Source organism: Solea senegalensis, linkage group LG6 (genome assembly GCF_019176455.1).
Source record: "Solea senegalensis isolate Sse05_10M linkage group LG6, IFAPA_SoseM_1, whole genome shotgun sequence".
NCBI classification, from domain to species: Eukaryota; Metazoa; Chordata; class Actinopteri; order Pleuronectiformes; family Soleidae; genus Solea; species Solea senegalensis.
The window spans coordinates 7,367,250-7,379,355 of record NC_058026.1 but is presented as its reverse complement, the minus strand read 5'-3'; the positions used below and the strand labels follow the sequence as shown (position 1 = coordinate 7,379,355).

The 12,106-nt window shown below is 42.9% G+C and overlaps 2 protein-coding genes across 2 annotated transcripts in view; both read left to right on the top strand.

Moving 5' to 3' along the window:
* Window positions 1–197: 197 nt before the first annotated feature.
* On the top strand, window positions 198–8,984 carry as3mt (arsenite methyltransferase). Its single transcript, XM_044029182.1, has 11 exons — window positions 198–318; window positions 455–503; window positions 1,409–1,536; window positions 2,607–2,757; window positions 4,034–4,170; window positions 4,282–4,351; window positions 4,748–4,829; window positions 4,915–5,046; window positions 6,943–7,082; window positions 7,162–7,284; window positions 8,744–8,984. The coding sequence occupies exons 1-11, from the start codon at window positions 302–304 to the stop codon at window positions 8,849–8,851; spliced, it is 1,137 nt and encodes a 378-aa protein (XP_043885117.1). The 5' UTR covers window positions 198–301; the 3' UTR covers window positions 8,852–8,984.
* Window positions 8,985–10,460: 1,476 nt separating this feature from the next.
* The window catches only part of cnnm2b (cyclin and CBS domain divalent metal cation transport mediator 2b), a 42,665-nt gene continuing 41,019 nt past the window's right edge, over window positions 10,461–12,106 (top strand). The window contains exon 1 of the mRNA XM_044029166.1: window positions 10,461–12,092. Within this exon, the coding sequence (XP_043885101.1) occupies window positions 10,610–12,092 (1,483 nt within the window). The 5' untranslated portion in view covers window positions 10,461–10,609. The remainder of the gene's footprint in view (window positions 12,093–12,106) is intronic.

The following is a 12,106-nucleotide window of genomic DNA, read 5'->3' as shown; positions in this document are numbered from 1 at the left end:
CCATGAATTAAAAATACAGGATATGAAGATCTATACATGTCTATGTCCCTGTCTCGAGGTGTCCTGTGGACAGTTTTACAGGCGTCTCTTTTACTATTGTGGTCAATGGGAAAATTGCTTTTGGTTTGAGTATTTTTTGTTGCAGTACCACGAGTGGCCACCATGACGCAATTGTCTTCAAGGTAGAGAGGGCGGTGCTCAATCCAGTTCGTTCTTCGTCTATGGTTTAAATAAACAGTTATAAGTCGTGGACTTTGACAGCAGCAGCATCATAAATAAACTGCTGTCGAGAGGCGAGACAATGGCTGACGAACACAGGTAAGAGGAGTCTTAATACAAGTTATGCGGTGAACGAATGGCGTGTGTCCGATTTTAAACGTTTACAGTGACATGTTGTGGTAACATAGCTAAGCTAGCAGGTAGTTACAGAGTAGCTAACTGTTTTTTCCCCCAGTGCGCGACCCAAAGACTTCGCTGACAGCGCTGTTCATGTGGACGTGAAGGTAACGTGACTAAGCAAAAAACACACACCTGATAAAGTTCAGAGCGAAAGCTGTTACTTATTTATTATGTATTTTTGTACTCTTTTATATATCTGTGTATCATTTTCCCGTTAATTCAGCTTATATTTATATAGAATATACCAGGGCTCTGCAACCTTTAGTATGTAAAGAGTTACTTTTGACGCCTCTCCATCCAAATGCTATTAATCTGGAGCCGCAAAACCCATTTGACCCACACAATTAAGATAATATCTCATAACCGTTTCTTTATACACAAAATAATAATTGTCTGTTGCATTAAGAACAACACAAAGAAAACTGTAGACATCACTGAATAGGCTACGTGTGAAATGCCAATGAGGAAATGAATGAAATTAAAAGTAACCCACTGTGACATAAAGTAAGCAATATTTGGATTGTATGTAGTTCATGCTTACAGCATACAGTACATATGTGGATCCAAAGATGGACAGGACAAGTTTAGTGAGTCTGGGTTGGTTTTCAGTGTCACGCTTTACGTAGACATTGGATGTGATGCACAAAATATTAAAACACTTTTATTTAATAAGAGGTGTTCACTCTGAAAGAAGAAAAAAACCCTTTACGGTTTAACATTCACAACATGTGTATGTAATGGTCAAGCATGTTTTACATCAGAGCAGATATTTAATAGATTTTAAGTAATAGAACATTACCAATCACATTAATTACAGTTCCACTCCAACAGAGAGCCAGACTGATGCTATTGTTCAAGTGTGAGTGTTGTATTTGACACTTTAATCTGTAGAAGCTGTTTTTAATTTCTAAACTACATACTTGTTCCCCATATTTTCTGACTGTGAAATGGTTATACTGTTGCTAAGGTCTTTATAGCGTTGCAAAAATAGCTAATCTAATGTTGGCAGGAGTATTATGGGGAGAGAGTGAAGAAGACCTCAGACCTGAAGACCAACGCCTGTGTTGCACCAGCTCAGCCAATTCCTGCCTTCGTCCGCCAGGCTCTGACCAAAGTACATCCTGAAGTCACTGACAGGTTTGTGGACTTGTTGCTGCTGTTGCTGTTGCACTCTCTGCTCATGTATTCACTCAGTTACAAACTGCTGTGTTGTACTGAAGACCAGTTATGGTCTCAGGACCACTTTGTGAAGGTCTCACTCTAGTCATAGTGGAAACGTTATTGTAAATCAAAACCAAACAAAACAGTTATTGTTATTCAAATGTAGGACATGTGTTCTAGGATTTAGCCTAAAGGAGTGCTTCAGTCTCGGGCTGCAACTAACCATTTTTTTCTTCTTTGATTAAACTGTCCATTATTTTCTTGATTAATTGAGTACTGGTTTGGTCTGTAAAATGTTGAAAAATGTTGATCTGATCTTTACCAAACCTGGAAATCCTGATGTTCTTTAATGTCTTGTTCAGTTCACAAACCCACATTATTCAGTTTTAATGATTTTTCTTTGTGATATGGAGCAAAGAAACCAGATTATATTCACATTTGTGAAAAATCAGAAAAATTGTTTTAATAATTAAAAAAACACTCAAGCCAATTAATCGATTAAATAGTGCATGATTAATTTAGTAATCGATTTAAAAATTAATTAATTGAACAATCGTTGCAGCCCTACTTCCGTTTGACCTTGATGCTAACATTTTATAGGGATCTTTGAACAGATTTCACTGCTGAGTAGTGGACAAACACTTGTACCATGTATTACAGTATATAAGTATGTAAGACACTCATAATCAGAGGTCAAAGACAGAAGGAGACTTTGTTTGCTTGCTCCAAAAGATCGAAGGCAGCGTTGGAAATACATTCTCTGCTTTTGTTCTTTTGCAGACACTTTGAATATGTTCTTTCCAGTCTAACAGGAGATATATTGTTACCCTCAACTAAGCATTTATAAGAGAATATCTGCTTAGTTTTGTTATTGTGGATAATAATAGAAAGATAGAAAATAGGAATAGAATAAGCACTTAAATAAAAGGGTTAAAAAAAAGCAAGCATGTAAACCTACAAGAAAAAGATTCAAGATGTAGTGCACTGGTCTTGGTGAATGCAGTCTTGACTACAACACTACTTGACTAGCTTCCTCTGCTCTGTAGATACTATGGCTGTGGCCTGGTGGTGCCAGAGTGTCTGGAGGGCACCAGGATTCTGGACCTGGGCAGTGGAAGTGGGAGAGATTGCTACATGCTGAGTCAGCTCGTGGGCGAGAAGGGCCATGTCACTGGCATCGACATGACTGAGAACCAGGTACTGTTGTACATCAGCATCACAGGATATAAGTTTGCCTAAGGAGCCTCTGTATGTAACTGCACAGTGACTGTGCAGTCAAACTGGAGACTGTTATTTGGAAACTTGTCGTGTTGGTTTCCATTAGCCTGCTTTTATGTCAAATTTAAATTTTTACATTAAAAAAACAGAATGGAATTTTTTATAACATTTTAATAAAACCTGAAATATCGCATAAAACTTTTTTATGCTCGAGGGAGGTTGAAAAGTTCAGGAACAAGTGCAATGCAATCGGCTTCAGGGGGGAAAGAAAATGTCTGCTCAACTTCTGCATTTTGCTGGACTGGAAAAATAGCAGAATGGTTGTCGAGGCGACAGTCGTGTGGACTGATGAGTAAACTTCAACATTTGTCAACAGTGCAAGAAGCAAATATTGCCACAATAATAGAGGGGAAGCAACAATTCGACACGTTTTAATCTTGTTTGGTACTTTTTTGGCGCTTTTCCACTACATGGTCCCAGCACAACTCGCCACGGCTATTTTTTTGAACTTTTCCACTAGCATAGTACCTGGTACTTTTTTCAGTACCTGCTCTGGCGAGATTCAAAGCAAGCTGAGCTGAGACGATGCATGACGTAGTCAGACTGCCGGCCACTGATTTGTGATTGTTCAGAGTGTTGTCACTGGAAGAGGCATGGGCAAGACGTCCGACACAGGAATCAACCTGAACAGTGCCCAACTGTAGATCCATTAAAAAGACTTAAAAATCCTGAAAACTACGTACGGAAATGTCTAAAATCTCAATATTTAACAGAGGACTCTGGTGTGTTTAGCGACAGCACTGCCGAAAGCTGGCGACCGGCTTTCCCCTGCCGCTGTATTTTCAGTTCAGTGACCGTGTTACTGTACTGAACTAATCTTTTTAATTAACTGATTCTAATGATTCAGTACACTGAAAACAACTGCTTTTTAAGTTACTAGTTACTCGTTTGTGTGTGTTGCCTCCGCCCACATTGAGGAGGGACTATATTGCAATGGAAAACCAACCAAACCACGTAGTCGTGCCGTGCCGTGCCGTGCCGTGCCTAGGCGAGGTGTGGTGTGACCATGTAGTTGAAAAGCGGCCACCTCCTGCTTATCTCAGTGACCTAAGTCTTTCTATTTGCTTGATCGCGGTGGATGAAAATCATACATAAATGCACATGTTGTGTGATCAAATGGCTTTAAATGCAAGCTAAGAAAAAGAGAACACTGTTAAAAAGAGAGAGACCTCATTGTCTGTGTTTTTTCTTATAGCTTGAAGTGGCCAGGACATATGTGGACCACCACATGCAGGAGTTTGGCTACAAGAAGCCCAATGTCAGTTTTGTCCAGGGCTACATTGAGGCTCTGACAGAGGCAGGACTGGAAAAGAACTCTTTTGATATCATCATGTAAGACGGCTTTTACCGTGTCTACGTTTACTGTTTTAATTGCTGCACGATACTCAAGAAATTGTGTTTAAAAATGTTGATTTCTTATGTTTTCTCTGCCTCATCTCTTAGTTCCAACTGTGTGGTGAACCTCTCTCCAGACAAGAGGCGAGTCTTGGCGGAGGCTTACAGCGTGCTCAAGGTATGCTGCTTTACCTTTTAGCTCAGGAGTCTCCCAAAAATCATTTCCAGATCGTACTTATTTGTCACGTTTGCTTTGAATGTACAAACACCCTAGAAAACGTGAGGGCAGCAGAGAATTTATTTTCACATTTAAATTGTGTTTTATTCATTTATTTGAATGTTTTTTTACTTTTAAGTTTATCATTTACCGCAATATTATTCCACCAGCTTTTAGTCTGCTAATAACTTCATTTATTTTATCTGCAGTTTAGACAGTTGTTCATTTTAGTTTGTACTTTTGAATGTGACTCTGTTTTTATTCCATGAAGCACTTTGATTACATCACAACACTTAATATGAATAATGTGAATAAGGTCTGTCTGATTTAAAAAATGATCCCTGTGCTGGTCACTAGGATGGCGGGGAGCTGTACTTCAGCGACATCTACAGCAGTCAAAGACTAACCGAGGAGATTAAAAATCACAAAGTTCTATGGGGTGTGTCTCATTAACATAACATACTATAATCTGAGGCCTGACAGAACAATAATAATAATAATAAGAGTGTGCTTCTTGTCGGCAGGCGAGTGCTTCGGCGGAGCTCTATGGTGGAAGGATCTGCTGAGTTTGGCTGAAGAAGTGGGTTTCACAGCTCCACGACTGGTCACTGCCAATTTCGTCACCGTGGACAATAAAGAACTGGAGGACGTTCTAGGTTTGATATTTTTATTTATGTTTTTAATCCACTACTTACAGTATATACTAATATTTTGCACCAGTGATTAATGACTTTTTATACTAGTTGAGATAGAGACACATTCCAGAGGTTTTCTTATTAATTCCACCAAAGTTTTAGTGTTTGTTTGTTGGATTTTTCTGTATTTTCTTGGGGATGTACTATAGGTTTATGGGCCAAGAAGGTAATGATTACATTTCGGTGGTGATTCACGTACAGATTGACTGTATTGACCCTGCGCTAATCACACAGGCAGTGGAGGACGTCTTACTAAAAAATAATGTGTACATTAAAGTGGACATATTATACCCTATTTCCCCCATTAGACTAGTTCCCTGGTGTCCTAATGAACATGTCAGTGACATGCTTTGGTCAAAATACCATAAGGATGAAGCATCATAGCAGTTCAATAACCCTGCTAAACCTGCCCCTTTCAGAACGCTCGGTTTTCGTGTGTGGTCCCTTTATATGCAAATGAGACACAGGCACACACCCACTTCTTTCAGCGGGTTTCTGATTTGTCCTCTTTACAGCGCTCACTCGCTCAGCTCCATTTCTCTCCCCCTCCCTCCACTAGTTCTCTGACAATATCAACATCAGCGAGAGTGCCGTCACAGGAAGAGACGTCCTATATAAGGATCGAGCCGAACACTGCAGAACTGTAAATCAGTTAAAAACACTTAGGGACAGTACCGCTGATCGCCAGCAGCGTGCGGAGAACTGAATAAACTGCCGCTGTATGCGACTGTATCAGACCCGGTGACTGTATGCTCCGGAGCTGGCGATCAGTCACACACAACGCCAGTTTAGGCAGCTCGCCACTCGCCGCTGGCAATCAGCGGTGGCAATCAGTGGTGCTGTCCCTATGTCTTTTTAACAGATTTTCACAGAGAGTGCAGCACCGCTGCACAGAGAGTGCAGCACGGCTGATCGCCACCTCTGATCACCAGCGGCGAGCTGCATTAACAGCTGCTGTATGTGACTGTATCAGACTGAGTCAAATATTTTTAATTAGGACGTGTCAGAATGGTCAGTTATGAGCTCTGTGTGACCTTTTCTTAACAATGTGTGTGTTTATACGTCGGTGAAATACGTCCCCTGACTAAATACAGCGACCGCTGGCCGCAGTCTGATGCAAAGTGGTGCGAACACACAAACACACGTTTGCTGACTTTATCCGGCACATTAGCTTCATATATAAAATCCTCTGAGGCTGGAAGTGCTCCACTGTGCAGCCACCAACACCACACTTGTCCCTCCGCGTTGACATAATACCGCTCTTCCTCCCTCGCCTGCACTCTCGCAGGGATAAGGCGGAGCTAAGGTGGAGCTCTCGAAGTAAACTTACTGGTGGGGTGGTAACATTTGCGGTGAAATGCGCATGCTGCCGTCATAGGCGCAGGGAATTCAACATCGAGTGTTTTATCGCCTATACTTACACTAAGGGGGACCACGAAAACATGACTGAGTATTCTTTTTCTACACTTTGGCGACTGGTAGGGCCTCCAGAGTCCCAAATATAAGTATTAAAATGGTTAAAAAGTTGATTTTGCATAATATGTCCCCTTTAATCTTTGGTGCTTTTTACGTTTAAGTGACCGGTCATTTGAGCTATGTATGGCTATGGTTTCCTATACACATATGTTTTATCTTTCATGTTCACAGTTTACATTTTTTCGGACATATTTTACTGACACACAACAGGTTTATAAACAACTATTTTCTAAATATAGATATGAAATGAGACCTTTACTTAACTTTGGTTATCACTCTTCATCATAACTGTTCTTACAACACAGCCTAAAGGTTAATTGCTGAGTAATTGTTGGACATTGATCTCTATTTAATTCTTACCTGTTTGCCCTCCCATTACAGGTGACTTTAAGTTCGTCTCTGCCACGTATCGCCTGTTTAAGCTCCCTAAAGGTGACATCAAGTGCGGTCAGGTCATATATAATGGGAGCATTACTGGGGCAGAGAACAGCTTCCAGTTTGACTGTCGATACACATTCAAGGTCTGTAGATCCAGCTGTGCACCTTCAATACACCTCGAGCTTCATGCGCAACAGAGTTAAACGTGTGTGTATTTCACAGGCAGGTGAAGTCGTGGAGGTAGACAGAGATGTTGCCAGTATTCTTACCCACTCCAGATTTGCAGAGGACTTCACGTTCCAGCCGTCTGGAGACTCCTGTGGGCCCTGTGGAGTCAAACCTACGGTCAGTCCAATCCAACCCCATTTGTTTATGAAATTTCAAGTGTTACAACATTCCTAGCTCATGTCACTGTGTTTGTATGTATGAGTTTGGAGGCCGCGACACACCCAGGGTCTTACAGTAGACACACCCATGCAGGCACTCACACACAATAGCCTGTATATAAGAAATGGACGTAGTCTTTTGGGTTTGAAGCCAAGGATATAGGACAGAACTAGCATAAATAGGACCGGTTGTAAAGATAACCTGTTTGAATGAATGTCTAACGGGAAAATGAGCCTGCTTTTCACTTGATTTATAAAGTCAGTAAACATTTTCCTGAGGAGTTTCTGGTCTCTGTTGCTTGTCTTGAGTCTTCTTCAACAGCACATGATGTCAGTTTAGTAAATTATGTCCCATTTAGGGCAGAATAGATGATAAAGCACAGGACATATGAGTGGACACTGGTGTGAGTGACAGGTGGTGTCATCCACTAGGAGCCAGGTTGCTGGTGACGTCTGGATTTCCAGTTTCAAAAACTGACATGGCACCGTCAAATTGCAAATCTCAAGGCTTCACAACGGGATTTTATTTTGCAGGCGGGATGTTACGTGAACTTTTTTTTTTATATACAGTGTGTGTGTGTGTGTGTGTGTGTGCGCACCAGGACACATGCTGCAGGCTCTTACACACACTCACTCACATACCCACTCTAACATACAGTGCATACACACACACACACACACACACATAGCCACATGCACAAGGTCAAGCAGCTGTCTCAGAGTCATAACCAGACTGTGGAGTCATGCTGGGGAACCTTGAACAGGAAGGAATGTGTTCTCCTCTCAGCTCAGGGAATGCCATCTTATCATCTATCATGGTCATTATGTGCGCACACACACTTAACACACACATACATAAACACACATCTACAAACACCACTATTCATTTTTCAGTGGTTACCCTGAATTCTCTACTCACAACAATGACTTTCTGTGCTTCGGACTGGTTTTTATTCTGCTTTTGTGGTGCAACACATGTACATATTTGAAATCTCAGCGATTGATACATTTGGCCCTCAGTTTAAACTTTGGACTGACCCCCCGTGGTGCAATCAGGCCCCAAGATATAACTTATCCCAAACTACAAAGCTAGTCGGCGATAGTGGCAATAAAAAGCCTTCAGTCTTGTCTCCAAAAGCACAGCTACTGTGAAATGAACAACCAGTGTCTGATAACAGATGCACTGACTGCACATGACAAGTAAAAATGTATTTATTTATCTTCTCCAGTTAATACCCGTGTTCTTTATATTAACTAGTGTTTAATGCAGGAAAAAAATAAAAACATGTCCTCATTTACTACCAAGTGTCTTTAAAATTAAAATTGTCTTCTTATGCAGCAGTTTAAAAACAAACTGGACGCAGGTTGTAAAAATGCTAATGAATGATCTCTACCTGGTTGAACTCTTGCCACTGCAGGCGGCTGTTGTGGATCCTTTCGAGCTGGCGCTTCCGCCAAAGAAACCAAGACCGGGTTCTGCCACAGGGGGGTGCTGCAGCACACGGTCTGCTACCTGCTGCAAGTGATGGTGGAAACTAAAGAGCTCAGAGAAAAATGCATCTTTACTGTGTGTGCAGGGCAACAGCAGTTCTGATGGACTGCATCAACTAACAACAACATGTCAATAGACAAAAAAAATAAAACTGACTTTGACAGTGACTGCTGGACTCATGTCTTCTTCTTGAGGATTCTTCTTCTATTCTTAGTCTTCTTTTGTTATTTGTGTATTTAATTAAAGATAATTGAGAAGTGGTCATACACTGATCACAGGATCACTGAGGAAAACAGTTCAAAATAAGTTTTGTTATTATATTATATATCATTAATAATGAACTTTAAAAAAAAAGTGACACTGCTCTGCCATTACACCTGTCGCTTATTGTGTTGACTAATGTACTAGTTGTCAAAATGATGTCGTCCTCAAAGGTTTTGTTTTGTCCACAAATCAAAAATACTTAGTTTACTATCCATAGAGAAGCAAGGAGTGTGACTGCAAACATAAAGAAGTGTCCACGAAAAGCTGTAATGGTGAATTCTGCTGCTCCAAAAAAAAAGTGAGAAGCTATAAACACTTCTTGACTTGTTTGACGGAGCCTGTTTTTAGGTGAAGGACACAGCATACCAATAATACTGCAACCACATTTCTGTTCACAAAGACCAAACAAAGGCAGAATAATAACATCAACGACAATGGAAATCACCAAAAGCCAGTCAGTCAAAACGGGTCAAAGGTCACTAATGGTTTAACTTTCTCATTCACTCAGGGACCTTAATTAGCACCAATTCATCTGTATTCACTTGTGCTCATCATTCACTGCCAAAGTTTCCAAATTGAATTTAGTTATTATTGAATGAATTCTGAATTTTGATTTAATTTATTTAATTGATTCAGGCCAACATTTTTTCTTACTCAGTAATTTATGTAATTTACAACACAGTATATGTATACTGTATATACTACGTTTTAATATATAAACCTAAGTAAAAAGTAAAATTCCAAATTTTTAAAATGACTTTAAAAAGTACACAAAAAACCTACTCAGTTTCAATAAGGCAAGTACGTGTAATTCATTACTTACCACATCTGGTAAACATAACTTGAAGTGGAGTGTGTTGATGTTTGTTGACTGAATTTTTCTCAAGAGCAAATTTTTACTTAGAGTAACAAAAGCAAAAATCATGAAAAGATAAATCAATGGGGTCCAACATTTCTAGTGGCACCTCCGGACACGTGTGTTGTTTTGGTGGAGGAAATCAGTTTTGTGAAGAGAGAAAGTGATTTTGTGCTGTGTTTTTATTCAACAGAGTTTTTAATCAACTCTTTCCAAGAAAAAGAGACACATTTTCTGTAAATGTGTTTAAAAAAAACAGTGTTAAATGATGTGAAGACATACTGATGAGCGAGATTCGGCGATAAATCCCCCTGTAGTTGGGATACATGATTAGAAAAAAGTCACGAGCAGAGAGTCCTGTGTGTCTCTTAACATGAGGTGCACTTGTTTTGGAATGTGATTGGCCAAGCGCACTGCGGTGGCCCCGCCCCGTGGCCGGCGGCGCCGCCTGATTGGTCACCACCGTCGCCTGTCTCGGGGACATCAGGGGAGGCACGAGCTGGCCCGTAAGCCTGCGCTCGCGAGTCCTCAGTGTCGGACACGTAGTGGGAACGAGCAGGTCCCGATGCGCAAGTCGCGGCAACCCTCGGCGGAGATGAAGGCGGACTCCGACTGGCTCTGAGTTTTAACTGCCCGTTTCATTCAGGAGCTCGGTCGCCAGCGGTTATCAATATGGCAGAGCCGTTATCCCAAGCGCCCGCTGCTGCTGCAAAAATGGCGTCACTGAACCGGGTCCGAGCTTTAGCGATGATTTTCTTAACTGTCACGGGCTGTTGTGTCGCCCCGACAAGTGGCAAGGAAGGTTCCGAGGAGACCACCGTCATCATCGGGCTGCGACTGGAGGACACGGACGACATTTCCTTCATGGACAGGGGCTACCTGCGCGTGAGTGAGCGCTCCCGGGTCAAACTGCGGGTGTACGGCCAGAACATCAACAACGAGACCTGGTCCAAGATCGCCTTCACGGAGCACGAGCGGAGCCGGAGCGTTGACAGCTCCTCGGGGGATAACCAGAGTCAGGAGGAGCCGTCCGGCTCGCATCCCTGCGGCATTAGGACTTCGGATATCATCATATTGCCTAACATCATACTGAACCGAAAGACGTCGGGAATAGTTGAGATCGAAGTCAAACCTCTGAGAAAGACGGAGAGGAGTAAATCGTATTACCTTTGCATCGCCACCTCCACGCCGGCCGTGGCCGGGATGCACGACCCGTGGACGGAGAACACTTGGATCTACCACGACGGGGATGACACCAAAGTGATAGTGGTGGAGGAGAAAAAGTTTCTGCTGCCGTTCTGGCTCCAGGTCATCTTCATCTCCATGCTGCTGTGTCTGTCGGGCATGTTCAGCGGCTTGAACCTGGGGCTCATGGCCCTGGACCCCATGGAGCTGCAGATCGTCCAGAACTGCGGCACGGAGAGGGAGAAGAACTACGCTAAAAAGATCGAACCGGTGCGGAGCCAGGGGAATTACTTGCTTTGCTCGCTGCTGCTCGGGAACGTGCTGGTGAACACCACGCTCACCATCCTGCTGGATGACATCGCAGGTTCGGGCTTGATCGCGGTGGTCATGTCCACCATTGGAATAGTGATTTTCGGTGAGATCGTGCCGCAGGCCATCTGCTCCAGACACGGCCTGGCCGTCGGTGCCAACACCATCCTGCTCACCAAGTTCTTCATGCTGCTCACCTTCCCCGCGTCCTACCCGGTGAGCAAGCTCCTGGACTACCTGCTCGGACAGGAGATAGGGACTGTCTACAACCGGGAGAAGCTTCTGGAGATGCTGCGCGTCACGGACCCGTACAACGACCTGGTGAAGGAGGAGCTGAACATAATCCAGGGCGCGCTGGAGCTAAGGACTAAGACCGTGGAGGACGTGATGACGCCGCTGAGAGATTGCTTCATGATCCCGGGCGATGGCACCCTCGACTTCAACACCATGTCCGAGATCATGAAGAGCGGCTACACGCGCATCCCGGTCTACGAGGGCGAGCGGTCCAACATAGTGGACCTGCTCTTCGTCAAGGACCTGGCCTTTGTGGACCCGGATGATTGCACGCCGCTCAAAACCATCACTAAGTTTTACAGCCACCCGCTGCACTTTGTGTTCAATGACACCAAGCTGGACGCGATGCTGGAGGAGTTCAAGAAAGGTGAGGCGGCTGAT